Source organism: Podarcis cretensis, assembly GCF_951804945.1.
Source record: "Podarcis cretensis genome assembly, chromosome: 5".
NCBI classification, from domain to species: Eukaryota; Metazoa; Chordata; class Lepidosauria; order Squamata; family Lacertidae; genus Podarcis; species Podarcis cretensis.
This window is the reverse complement of record NC_137174.1, coordinates 67,438,446-67,453,028: the sequence shown is the minus strand read 5'-3', so window position 1 is coordinate 67,453,028 and position 14,583 is coordinate 67,438,446. Positions and strand designations below refer to the sequence as shown.

General features: G+C 43.7%; 1 protein-coding gene across 1 annotated transcript; it reads right to left on the bottom strand.

The window, feature by feature from the left end:
* Positions 1 to 9,905: 9,905 nt before the first annotated feature.
* Positions 9,906 to 13,845, bottom strand: COPS9 (COP9 signalosome subunit 9). The gene is made up of 3 exons (XM_079978690.1): positions 13,692 to 13,845; positions 11,762 to 11,834; positions 9,906 to 10,157 (listed from the first exon to the last, which is right to left on the bottom strand). The coding sequence occupies exons 1-3, from the start codon at positions 13,794 to 13,796 to the stop codon at positions 10,120 to 10,122; spliced, it is 216 nt and encodes a 71-aa protein (XP_079834816.1). The 5' UTR covers positions 13,797 to 13,845; the 3' UTR covers positions 9,906 to 10,119.
* Between the last annotated feature and the right edge of the window lie 738 nt (positions 13,846 to 14,583).

The window sequence follows — 14,583 nt, the reverse complement described above, 5'->3', positions numbered from 1 at the left end:
TGATACCATCGACCATAACATCCTTCTGGACCGTCTTGAGGGGCTGGGAGCTGGGGGCACTGTCATACAGTGGTTCCGCTCCTTCCTCCTGGGCCGTGTTCAGAAAGTGGTGGTGGGGGATGAGTGTTCAGACCCCTGGGCTCTCACTTGTGGGGTGCCTCAGGGTTCTGTCCTCTCCCCCATGCTTTTCAACATTTACATGCTGCCGCTGGGAGAGATCATCAGGAGGTTTGGGCTGGGTGTTCATCAGTATGCGGATGATACCCAGCTCTACCTCTCTTTTAAATCAGAACCAGTGAAGGCGGTGAAGGTCCTGTGTGAGTGTCTGGAGGCGGTTGGAGGATGGATAGCGGCTAACAGATTGAGGTTGAATCCTGACAAGACAGAAGTACTGTTTTTGGGGGACGGGAGGCGGGCAGGTGTGGAGGATTCCCTGGTCCAGAATGGGGTAACTGTGCCCCTGAAGGACAAGGTGTGCAGCCTGGGAGTCATTTTGGACTCACAGCTGTCCATGGAGGCACAGGTCAAATCTGTGTCCAGGGCAGCTGTTTACCAGCTCCATCTGGTACGTAGGCTGAGACCCTATCTGCCTGCGGACTGTCTCGCCAGAGTGGTGCATGCTCTGGTTATCTCCCGCTTGGACTACTGCAATGCACACTACGTGGGGCTACCTTTGAAGGTGACTCGGAAACTACAACTAATCCAGAATGCGGCAGCTAGACTGGTGACTGGGAGCGGCCGCCAAGACCATATAACACCGGTCTTGAAAGACCTACATTGGCTCCCAGTACGTTTCCGAGCACAATTCAAAGTGTTGGTGCTGACCTTTAAAGCCCTAAACGGCCTCGGTCCAGTATACCTGAAGGAGCGTCTCCACCCCCAACATTCTGCCCGGACGCTGAGGTCCAGCGCCGAGGGCCTTCTGGCGGTTCCCTCATTGCCAGAAGCAAAGCTACAGGGAACCAGGCAGAGGGCCTTCTCGGTAGTGGCGCCCGCCCTGTGGAACGCCCTTCCAGCAGATGTCAAAGCGATAAACAACTACCTGACATTCAGAAGACATCTTAAGGCAGCCCTGTTCAGGGAAGTTTTTAACGTGTGATATTGTTCTGTATTTTTGGTTTCTATGGAAGCCGCCCAGATGGGCGGGGTATAAATAATAAATTATTATTATTATTATTATTATTATTATTATTATTATTATTATTATTATTAAATCGAAACCTCTGAAATTGTTAAAAGATCATTGACCTTTTTAAAAAGCGCAGGTAGAATTACTCTACAGTGTTTAAAACAACCATAAGAAATTACTCTTACTACATTGCGTTTTCACAGTTCAAGCCGGTCTGTACCCACAAGTGATCCCTTGGATCTTGCTGAATATTTTCCAGTGAACAACTGAAATCTAAAGGATCCCTTGCTTTAGCTCATTTAAACTGCTCAAAAGTTGAGAGAAATGGGGGATATGATGCAGTCACTGCAAGAGTCCACAAGATGGTGCAAAGATATCATCCCTTTGTACAAATACTCAAATGCTTGTTTGCTAGACAATCAACTAGTAATGCATGGAGGTAGCTGAAACTAAATTTATCTCCCCCTCCCCCCCCAAAAAAAATCCATTTAGCTTATCCTGGTTTTACCATTTCAGCCTAGGTGATTCTCTATTTGCCACGTTTCCCATATGTCTATTAAATATACCCAACCGTTGCATCCCAGGTTATTGCCTTAAGAAACATTGCTCAGGTGTTCCTTTGCAACATTTTAGTGCATTGTAAAAACACCATCTGTATCCCTGAGGCATTGGGAGATTCTATGGCACCCAAAGGAATTATAAATTAGGAGCTCTCTGTTTATGACCCAGTGGCTCTTCCATATAGATGGGATTAAAAAGGTAAAAGGGGGGGGGCTAACCGTTAGGTCCAGTCGCAGACGACTCTGGGGTTGCGACGCTCATCTCGCTTTACTGACCGAGGGAGCCAGCGTACAGCTTCCGGGTCATGTGGCCAGCATGACTAAGCCAGCATTACTAAATCAGAGCAGCGCACGGAAACGCCTTTTACCTTTCCACAGGAGTGGTACCTATTTATCTACTTGCACTTTGACATGCTTTCGAACTGCTAGGTTGGCAGATGGGATTAGCACACTGTTAATGCTTTAAAATACTGTTATGCACCACCCCAATTTCTGCTGAATGGCTGGACAAGATTCCAGGGGTTTCAAATGCTCACCCAGAGTTGTATTTCCATTGGGAAATCAAAGCACAGCAGAGACTAGTGTCTTGAAGAAATGTGGTTTCTGGTACACATATTTACACCTGGGTCCACTTTGGAGAGAGTTCAGAGCCTTACATCACAAGAGGGGCTTGCTCCCCACAGCAGTGCAGCATTGGAGTCCAAGGACCCAGCACGCTGTCTCTGTGCCTCTGCCCCAACCTGCCTAGATGATTCTGCCCCACATGGCATCTGCCTGGACTGCTGACTCTACCCTTCTCCTTCCCAAAGACCTGTGCCAGAAAATCCAAGGTTCATGAAAAACAGCACTCTCCCCGCCCCCGCCCCCCGTGGGCACCCCCTGCCCCCTACCTCTCACCTTCCATTCTTCTCAATTCACTACGCCATAGCTGTGGCGCTCCCTAGGCTTGGCGCCCAATATGGCGGAAACTGTCATGCTGCCCTAAATCTGCCTCTGCAGCCTGCTGCCTCCCCTGGTTTCTTACATCATGGAAGCTGAAATCCTAAACATTTCTTCTTCCACAATAACCATGGGATCGACACCCACACCCACACCATAGCTGTCAACTTACAGATTTGAAAATAAGGGATCAGCAGCCTCAAAAATAAGGGATCAGCAGCCAAAATAAGGGATTTTCCCAACACAGGTATGTTCAACTTCTGAGCCCTTCCAAGCCAAAGGCAGAAAGCCCAGCCAGCAGCCAAACAAAGCCTCAAGTGGTGGTTCCCACAGCGCAGCAACCCGGCAAAGGGGATGCAGCAAGGAAAACCACCAGTGCTGAGAAAAGGGGAGTCCTCAGGCAACGTGGCCAATTTGATCAGCACAAGGCATTCAAGCTCCAACCCCCCAGTCATTTTTAGACTCCTTATTGGGTGAGCAACGCATCCAAGCAACACAGTTGGAGCCTCTCTCCTCCCTGGCCGGCAGGCAGGGAGGGAGAGGAGCTGTTTCCTTTGAAACCTGGGAAATTTAAGGGACATCATCAATAAAGGACAGCAGCGGGACACAGCGCTGGGATAAGGGACTTTCCCGGCAAATAAGGGACGGTTGACAGCTATGACCCACACCCCTGTACCTCTGTTCACCAGCAGAGATTCTCTTGCCCTACAGCACCTTTTGCCATTCTTAAGGACTTCCATCCCAGTTGAGGCCCTGGCCTGGCATCTTCCCTTCGCTAAATCAAATATTATCGAAGTTTTGCCATTTATTAATTTCTAACACTCACTAACTCCAGAGGTTAAGTCTTTGCACCTCCGAACCCTCTTATCCCAGTTCTGTAACAATACGATCGAGGGCAGTGAAAGCTGTAGCAATAGGACTAAGCATGTGGGATCTGTAACGAAATATTGCACCATGGATTGCCGCTATTTAGTCTTCCAGCCATGCCCTTCTTCCAAGAAAGCCCATTCCACTTCCCGTCACCCAGGGTTTTCCATCCCCCTCTCCCGCACCTGCCAGTCAGCATTCTGTGCCCGCTGAGTATGCTCAGTCCCACTGAGTTGTTTTTTAGGTGTTCCCTCCACTTTTAGGGGTTTCTCCCCTCCATTTTTCTTTGCACTGCAAACCTAGAGTCTTCCCATAGCCTACTCATCCCACTTCCCTTTGCATAAATAAAAAAACCTGTTGTCAATGTCCAAGCTGTGAGATCACAACGATCCATTTGCAAGTTAAGCCGCTGGTTGTAAACACCCTGAGCCTTCCTTCTGTTATCCAGGAAACTTTGCAACTTTAAAGTTAGCTCATCCACCTTCCCTAACCCATCCCACAGCTTCACCAGAAAACACCCCACATTTCTCTTTCCTGCTCAGTGATCCCTTATTTTTGCAGAAGACCTGGGGGTGAATTAAACAATCAGTTCCATGAAAGGTGGGAGTAACAAAAAATGCTCATGCTAACGCCCCAAGCAGATGAGACCTAAACAGAGCGGTGGCTGTTTCTAAAAGGATATCAAGATCCCTTATTCAAAAGATTCCAGGGTAGGATTGCCATCTTTCTTGCTGGCCCCGCTTCTGAGCCCAGGCACAAAAAAATTAGGAAGTGCTGCTTTGCCTGGCAGGGCAATAAAATCATTTGCTATTTTATTTATGCATCTAAGGATACTGCTAAAAGCACAAGAGAATGCCAGCAAATTCCATTTAAAAATCCTCAGAATTTCAGACAATTACATTGCTATTTTTTTTATTTTTAAAAAAATACCTTGATTTTATTCTACCAAATCTCATGCATGCAGTTCAGTCTTCCTGGTGTTTACAATATTCTGGCCATGCTTCAGTGCAAGGCAGAGGGCAAAAATAACCCAAGGTTTTTCTTACATTTCCCTGATCCTTGGTACTGAACTCATTAAACAAGGCACCACACACGCACTTGTAGTTAAGTGCTGACATCATGTGGAATACTAATAGCGAACTCAGCCTCCAGTGTGCTCCCATGGCATTCTTGTCTCGAGGAATATTCCCCATTACTATCAGTGCCTGGATCACTGATCAATGAAAAGCAGATTAGATCCATCTGGCTGAGGTGAAAGACCTCTTTCTCGTGCTTTCCCCACCGAAATGAAAAGGAAACCCGTGGTGTTTGGGCCTTCCTCTGCGCGGCCTGAACTGTGACCTACCTGTCTTTCAGCAATACCAGCCGCAGCGCTTTTAATCATCTCTCTGCGGGGACCCTGAAAAGAATGTCCTAATTGCTGCCCCCAATTCCTCCCTGCAATGGGGGGGTCTCCCTCTTAATGACTGCATGATGCAGTTCTGCTTCAGAGAGCTGCTCTTGTGACCCGCTGGGCTCGTCCCTTTCAGAGCAGCTTGCACAGCGCACTGCAATCAATAGCTTGACAGAAGCGCCGAAAAGGTCCCGCAATCAGATTAACAGCAAGGAGGAAAGACTTGTCTGTCACAGTGCTTTTGACAGAGAGGGAAGTATCGTGGGGCGAGTTCCTCCCTATCAGCTTCCGCCGTAGCTGTATCATGTCTGACGGTGGGAATCAATTCAAATCCAAAAACATTCATGTTGCCTTATAAGAGCGGCGAGGAACCTCAAAGCAGCAACGCCCACCTTTCCCAGGTCTAATGTATATGATGTCAGGGGCCGGAAATGGCTAAAAGGATAGAGAGCACATTCCCGATTCTTCCTATGTCACGAAAAGTTGGCACTTTTTAAAATTTGGTGCCTTTTCCTATCACCTCGCCCATGTTAAAAGTTCAGCTGAAAAATTTAACTGGTTAGCAGAGAAAAAAAGGCTACTGTATTTCTTTTACTTTGTAACTTGTTAATTCCCAAGGCTGCACATGACACACATAATAAACACAACAAAGACTCTCGTAGTATCTTAATGCCATGCATCATAAAGACTGTTTTGCAGATTTCCATCCCTAATCATGTGTAACTCAGGATAACACTTCAGTGCATCTGATGGAGCCACTGCACAACTGTGATGGGCAAAGACACAACAGGTGATGTTTTTCATTCTGTACAGCTCTTAAAAGATATAGAAATCCCTGCAGAGTTTGAACCTCTTTTATGCAAATTTTCTTGGACAAGGCTAAAGTGTCGTGCTAATAACTCTGTAGAACAGGAACTCAGCCAGTTCTAAGTACATGTTGTAAGCCAACTACCGTATTTAGAACTGTCCCTCGTGAAAGTGTGACCCTCCTGCTCCCTGCACTGAATTTCTTTAAAACTCCCCAAATGGCCTCTGGTCTCCCATCAAGACAAGAAAGCAGCGATCCTTTTTTCTACAGCAAAGTTAAAAAGCAAAGGGACATAAATATTCTCTGTGCTGCAAAAGGACACAATTCAGGGCAATAAAAAGACAGGTGAGCAGGGCAGCTGGATGCAAAAGATTGGTGGAATTTTCTGCCTTTATGAAGGGCTTTTGTTTTTTTGCTGTTGTTACATTGAAATACGTACAACAAACACTACCAGTTCAGATTCCTTCCTTTGCAGTTACACCTGTCCCTTTGCTTCTCTTCTTCCTAGAAGTGAAGTTATGCCCTGTATATATCTTGTAGTGTGGCAGCATCTACACTGTGCAACTCCCAGCCTATTGACACCAGACAGGCGCTTTTACTGTACTGTTTTCAGTGCCTGCTTAAAAAGGGGCCTTGTTTAGGCAAGCCTATTCAGACATGCAGAAGTTACATGCATTTCATCTCTTTTTAGCTACTGCTGATTTTAATCATCTTTTGTTTTTAAATACCTGCTTTTTTAATAAGAATTTTAACATTTTAATATATACTCTTGGAAACAGTTTACAGTCTGTCTTACGATTTGTTATCTATGACAATCAAGCAGCATATAGAATATTGTCTTAATTAAATAAATAAAACAAAGAGCCAGCAGATGGCGTAATACAGGTTATTGGGCCCAAGGCAATGGGTGCCTTCTTTCATTGCCCAGACTATTATTTTTGTTTCGTTTTGTTGTTTCGATTCTTATACCAACCCGCTTCTTTTTAAAATAAGTCAATCTCATTACAAATTACAACCAGGGCAGATCATTTGTACTATTCATTGTCATAACCGCAACTGAGGACTTAACAATTCGTCTGCAGTTGTTTTGTTACATCCATTCACATTAAGTAAGCGGAAAAGTTATCACAGTCTGTGGAAGTTCCTGTTTCTTTCAAGGTCTACACAAACTCTCGAATCCTTTTTTTTTTTTTACTTCTTTTTATTCATTTTCTGTAATCAAACAACAGCATAAAGGGAAAATAAAAACAAAAAATAGCCCACACATACTGTACCAAAGAAAAAGGCAAACATCACCCAAAGCAAAACACCTACACCAACCAAAAAACAGACATTAAATAACAACAAATAACGATTGACTTCCCTCCCTCTCGGTTTTGGATTATGTGAAAATTAAAACCATTCTGCAGTTTTTCATTTTATAACATCTACACATCGCAAGAGTTATATTAAACCTCAAACTCTCGAATCCTATTGATTGCTCTCTCTTGACATAAAATTAAGCATGTGCATATATTTTTTGCAGAGTCACAGACTTGCTTCTGCTAATGAAAGCAGAACTGGGGGGTGGGGTGGGGGTTACATAGGGAGATTCCCTACCTGATGGGAAAGCCCCAAGCTTACTAAATTTTGAGAATTATATATTTGCTTAAAGAAATCAGTGAGTAAGTAGTGCATGCAGACATAGACACAGACAAAATGTAAATTGCTGGAAGATACCCAGGTCACAATGAAGCTGAAATTAGGATAAAAGCCAGTTTCTTAAGCTACTGTCTAACAGTCGTTCATTTGCACCACCTCCATGTAGTGAATGCAGGTAGAAGAAACAGAATCACATCTTTTCTTAGAATTGTAGAGTTGGAAGGGAGCAGGAGTGTCATCTAGTCCAACCCCATGCATGCAGGAATCTTTTGCCCAAAGCGGTGCTCAAACCCACGACCCTAAGATTAAGAGACTTAGACTCTACCAACTGAACTATCTGCTGACCGCACATTCAGCATCACTGAAAAGGGGATCCAAACACCTGCAGCTATATTTACCTGCAGCTCTTCCTAGCAATTAGAAGCCCCAATTGTCCTTGTTCAATTATATAAGCCTCTAAATGTGTGTTTTTTTCCTTCCTAGGAGCATCCCCAATACTTGCTGAAAGAAAATTGCTCTTTGGTCTTCAAGGGGTGGCATGGTCTTTAAAAACAAAACAAACTTCCAAGCATTCTTGGAATAAAACCTTTTGGGATGTTTCCCATCGGTCAATATTTGCCACTAGTGAGGCCACAATTGCTGAGATTTTCTATGAACGTTTTTGTTCCTCCAGTTTTATGTCTCTTCATAGTTAACTTCTGTGAATGCCTCATTAAGGAGGAAAGCATAAAATGGAAAGGCTTCTCTGAAGGAATAGACTTCCCTGAGGCCCCTGTATGTATTCGTTATTTTTATTATTTTAAAAACCCTGTCATACTTCAATGCGATATTTTTGCCTCTCTGTGCATCATTTACAGGTACATACCTTGCACCCCATGTGTCATTTTGCAGCCCCTTTCAATCACGTTGGAAGATACCTTTGGGGAGCTCTTCAATATCTGCTTTGGTTTCCATCTCCGAGCAATTTGTCGTCATGAGCAAACTGGGCCATCTCATTGTTCAACCCTCCCTACTTCCAGATAATGAATGAACAAGTTAAAAAATCTGTCCCAATGCAGATCTTTTGAGTGTCTTCTTCCTTTCTTCCATCCATCAGGTAAATACGTGTTTACCTTAAGTGATAGTAACTGAAGTCACTGCATGCTACACTTTTCTTCCAAATGTCCTTCTCCCTTTTAAGATCACCTTCAGGATTTTGGTCATAGATGAGATAGTATGCTTCCAGTACTAAATTACTATTTGAGTCCAGAATTACTACCCAGTGATTCTGTGGAGTCAAATTTATTCCATCCGCTCACAGTGTTACCCCATCCCCCCTCATGTGCCCTTTATTACATAGTTTATGTTGCACCTTTCACTGTCCCAGCTGTTCACATGTGGAGTGTTGTTCATATGCAACATGCAGAGCTCTGTGCCAGGGGAGTGCTGCTGGTGTTACTTTGTAGGTACAAGAAACAGCGGTACACATCCTCCCAGTCCAACATCTTCTCAAAGCCAGCACAAAGGTTTGGACTGGAGTATCAGCCATTAGCTGTATTGCCACTGTCTTCGCTGCGTGCAGAACATTGCAAATTGGTTCCAATCTGTTTTATTCAGTTTGGGGAGTGTGAGAATACTTTTAATGGTTTATGTCAGGTTTGGTCTTAATCTGGAGTATGTGTGTCAGGTTTAAGTATACTACCCTTGTAGGAGCCCTGTTCTCAAACTTGTTACAGCATTTCCCACTGGGTAAATGTGAAAAACCAGAGGAGCAAGACTTTGTTAAAATATAAAGATGAAACTCTTGCAACATTCTCATTCCACTATGTGAAGTTTATTATATTAGATGCATATAATGAAAGTGGGCAGATAACTCAATGTAAAAGCATTTTTTTATTCTTCCCCCGGAGACCTCATTTTCAGATTCACTACTCCTTTTCTGATTTTGGTAATAATACTTCATTCCACTTTGCTGAGAGCTCAGATTAATATACACAAAGAAAACCAAGCACCATTGTACTGGAGCCTGTGTTTTGATGTGCTGCATGTGGCTTTAGAATGTGTCAAAGAAAATAGCCAGCTTCCCCACAGACTGAGGAAGCAACGCGAGCACAATTGAGATATTCATCTAAAAATTCTGCTCTATTTTGGAGGAAATATTCTGAATGCACCATAAAGACTCTTCAGTATTTATGGAAAAGTCTTGTCATAAACCACCAGTAGTTAGAATAAGTTACAAAATAAAGAACCATACAATGGCAAGAAGCCAAATGAGCTCTAATACAAGATTTACTCATATTCTACAGGAATATTTTCATTGGCCAAATATGCTGGGCTCCCTAGCTAAACTGGGAGTGAGGAAAGCACACACTTGGAAGTATAGTCCCAATGATCTTTCAACATGCCACTCACAAGTAAATGGATTTAGGATCGAGGTGTTAAAACCTCCCACTTGCTTCTAATTTTATTGTTGGGTATTTTACTAAAAATGCTACATCCTATGAATACAAAATTCCAAATAACATTAAGAAAAAGCCATATTTCCAAGGGCAACAACCAGTAGTCAACTGCATAATCAGACATGAGAGGTTTTGTTCAGATTTTATTGAAGCAAGCCTGCACAACTGCACATCTAAACATTATAAGAGGAAAATAGCTCCACAATTCTCTTCAACCACCTTTGGCCATTTCAAAGTGCTCTTTCATGGCTTGGAGACAATATTCACATTTTCCTATCTTTTGTTAGGAATATAGTCTGCTTCTACAAGAAGCTTGGGTATTTAGCACAGCAGGAAGTTGAATTTCACTGGATATCGTCATCATCAAACATATCTTCAAAATCTAACAAAAACAAGGCAGTGAATTAACATCATGCATATTAATTATTCTGATTTTTAAAAACAATTCTGAAGAGCTAAGCAACAATGCAAATTTCCCAGTAAAGTGAGAGACCTGAATCCAATTATCAAACTGTACAATAGATTCAACTGAAACCAGGAAGGAGGTTATTATTTATGGGAAAGTCTCCCTGCATGAGCGTGATTCTCTGGATACAACCCAGTGAGTTATGTTGTAAGCCTTGATATATGGCCAGTTTCTTAAAATGGCTTTCTCCATCCTACCCTGTTTTAGATATTCAGGTTCCCACAAGTATGAACTCATACCACTCTCTCAGCCACAGTCATTTCTGGTTTCCTTACCATAGTTATTTTGCCCTCTCTGTAGCTATTATTTATGCAAACACATATCTCTTCCATTCTTTAACTGCCTTTGCAGGTGATGCACTTTGAAGCAGGAAAAGGAAACACCAAAACTCAGTGCAACACTACAGAAAACCTCCCCTATGCCCCCTGCAATTATGGAAAGCCAAAGGAAGGAAACTGTGTGCTGCTTGTCCCCAGAAAGTGGATTTGTGGAAGCTTGCCCCGCATGTTCATTATAAGGGCTACTGAAAGTCACCAAAAACAATATACTAAAATGGTTACCATATGGAACCCACCAAGTCACATTTACTAAGTACCCCTGGGTTGTATTCAACTAAGTGTTATTTATTTATATCCCACCTTTTTCTCCAAGGAGCTCAAGGTGATGTTCATGGTTCTACCCCTCCTCATTTAACCCCCCAAATAACTCTGTGAGGTAGTTTAGGGTGAGAAGCAGTGACTGGCCCAGAGTCACCCAATGAGCTTCATGGCCGAGTGAGGATTTGAAGCCTGGTCTCCCAGGTCCTAGTCTGACACTCTGAGTTGGCCCACTGAAACGAATGGACCTAAGTTAATCATGCCCATTCATTTCAATAGGCTTACTCTTGAGTATGACCAACATTGGATACAATGGAGTGGATATTCACCACATGGACCCCAAATTACAGTGTCATCACACTAGCTCTGGGCATTTTTGGAATAAACAGCTATAAATAAATGCAATTTGACGGATCAGCATACATTCTCCACGTGTTACTATCACCATGCAGAAGCATTTCCAAGTAGTTTCTATATATCTGGCAACTCATTTAATAATAAAACTCCCCCCCCCCTCAAGAAAACCCCAAGACACACAATTGCCCTGGCACATGTATTTTGAGTTCAACAGATAATTTTTTAAAAAGTCTCCATCTATGGCTTAACCCTCCCCTCCTGCTATGGAAACTTTGTTCCTCAGACAGGTTTTAGGCTTTAATTAAGGGAAGAAGACCCTATGATCCTCCAGATACTGCTGACCTCCCACTTCTACCATCCCTGGCCATTAACCATGCTGGCTGGAGATGATGGGAGTTGGGAGTTAGGAGTCCAACAATTCTGGAGGGCCACAGGCCATACATACTTTAACTTCTAAATGGAAGCTTTTTTCTAAGTACTGGTTAGAAAATCAATTTACAATCTGCTGGACAGTGGCTAAAATAAACATGATGGGTTTAATAATTTAAAGATGTAACTAATACTTACTATTAAAGAAGTCTGCATGTACTGCCTTTTCATTGGCAGCTAAATCCATCAACAAACCTGTACTTCCACCAGCCTGAGAAAGAATAGTATTTAATCAAGTATAGCAGCAATATACAGAGAATCATTATTGCACTGTTCCATATACCCTTTCATCTTGGATCTCAAACTTCCAAATCTGACTGCCTATGATTTTCTACCTATGCCACTATACACTTTCATCTCCTGCAGCCCTTACTGCAGTATAGTAGTTTAATCAGGCTTGACCCTCATTTTGTCCCTTTCAAGTGAAAGGATGCAAATAATCTTTTCATGCCCTAGGCTCCTTTGGCTAAAGGTGCGGGGTAAATAACAGCAATAATAGGAAAGCACCTGCCCAGAAATAATAATGGAAAATGAATTGCACAGAAATCCATCAGTGTGCCAGGAGATGCCCTGCTGGGGAGATCTGCAGAACAGCAATGGAATAGAAGCAGTACCAAATGGACCTTAGATTATGCCAGATCCAAAATTTCAAAGTTGACCCAATAAATAGCTGACTGGGAAAAGCTACTTGCCTGGCTGATGCCATTTTGGTACCAGGCAAAGATCTTTTTTTATTTCACCCATCTTTTAACTGTTATTTCTTTTGTTTCTACTATGTGTTTATGTATTTTAAATATTTATAAATCACCCTTCCTCAACAGGAGCTCAGGGCTATGTACAACACACCCAAGTCATGATAGGTAACAGCAACAATCAGAGGAAAGGAGGGCACACCATACATGGGCAGGAAAAAACATTATGGAAGAAATAATTGTCACACCCAGGAAAGAATAATGATAATAGAGTTCCTCACTTGAAGTTTTACTAATTACTTAATGTAACAACACAAATAGAAATCATCAAGAATGCAGCTGTTCTATAAGGGTTTATAAATTTAACTGGAATGTAACTGAAATTAATAAGATTTTGGAAGGCAGAAAAAAACATTGTTATAATGGGGCTATTATTGGAATAATATTGGAAAACTAATAACAACTTATTTGTTTTTTTAAAGAGTAAAAGCATAATGCGAGGAAGTCTCATTATTAAAACTCTGATCCAAACACTGCTGATGATGATTAAACATCAAACTAAAAAATGCCTTCCAACTGTTTCTGAAGAACAATGCAGGTGACAGATGTTCATACACTGCCTTTATATGTTTAATTGCCATTCTGTTTTACTGCATGGCTTTTTAGTTTGTAACTTTTCCATAAGGCATCCTGACAGCAAATACTACTGGAAATAGAGAGGATGCAATGCTCACTTCTTGACAGTGCATCCATACTTTCATTTTCTCCTCCTCCTAAGACTCACAGACAACTGGATCAAGTTGCTAGGGGGGAAATTAGCAACAAAAGGCTGAAGTTATTTTTGCCTCCCAGAGATATTCCTCTCTGTCTTTTTCAAAACCTCAGTATTATACAGGAAGCTCGAGTGTGCCTGTGGAACCCAAGTGCAAGCATGGGAGATGGGGAGCAGAACACGGGGGGGGGGACTGAAGGTTGGCCCCCCAAAAATCCTATCTCACCTTCACACATATTATCAGCGCATTTTTATGTCTGTTATATTCTATCGGTATTTAATTGTGGGGTTCCCCCCCATCGCTTTTATTCTGTTCATATTTTTCATCTGTAAGCCGCCTCGAGTCCCTGTCGGGGGCGTGGCACAAAAAATTAAAAACAAACGAACACCCACCCTCCGGCCAGCCTTAGAAACGGTGCCTCGCTGGATCAGGCCAAAGGCCCACCTAGAAGACCCTTGAGAGGCGCCCCCCCCCCAGTACCTCTCCCTTTACACCCGAGGAGGGGAAAGAACCAGAGAAAGAGCCCAGGCCGCTCGGGGGTTTTAAGCAAGCGGCAGCCCCGCGCGAGACCCCGCCTTTTGCACCCGGGGCTCAACCGCTCACCTCGTCGAGGTCCACGTAAGGCCCCGCGCCCTCAGGGAACATCTCGTCCACCGCCGGCTTCATGTCTACGACCCTCTGTAAAGCTTTCCGGCTACCCTCCAACATCCGGGCGGAGCTTGAAGCAGCTTCCGGTCTCTCTAGGCGCGCGGGGGAGCGCCGTCTCTATGGCGTTCTGCGCCGGGCTCCTTTGGAAGGGGGCTGGCGCTCCTCTCCGCGGGCAGCGGCGGCGGCGGCGGCGGCGTTTCTTGCTCCCTCGGCGCTGTGCGGCGGGAGGAGATCCAGGCACCGCTTGGGAAGAAAGGGGAGCGACAGCAACGCCGCTTCTCCCCATCTCAGCTCTCAATTTATCCGGAGGGACAGCTTTTACAAATTGGGCTGTTGTTAAAGTTTACCTGGGAATACGTCCCATTGGACTCAGCGGGGCTTGAATCAGAGAATTGAAATCAATAAGATTTTGGAAGGCAGAAATAAATAAAATCGTCAAACCTTCAATTCTAGAACTCGGGGGCGGGGGGGGGGGGGGGCGGGGACGGACCTAAATTATATAATTTGGTATTTGAATTATTGGTATTAGTGCTTTTTTCCTTTTAAAAAAATGTTTAGGAGTACAGCCATACCTCGGGTTACAGATGCTGCAGGTTGTGTTTTTTCGGCTTACAGACGCGCCGAAAACCAGAAGTACCGGAACGGGTTACTTCTGGGATTCGGCAGTCGTACATGCGCAGAAGTGCTAAATCGCGCTTTGCGCATGCGCAAAAGCGCTGGATCGCAACCCGCGTGTGCACAGGCGCGGCGCTGCAGTTTGCGAACGTGCATCCCGCATGGATCACGTTTGCAACCCGAGCATCCACTGTACTTTCATTTTCCTACTCATATTGAAATACTGCCCCTC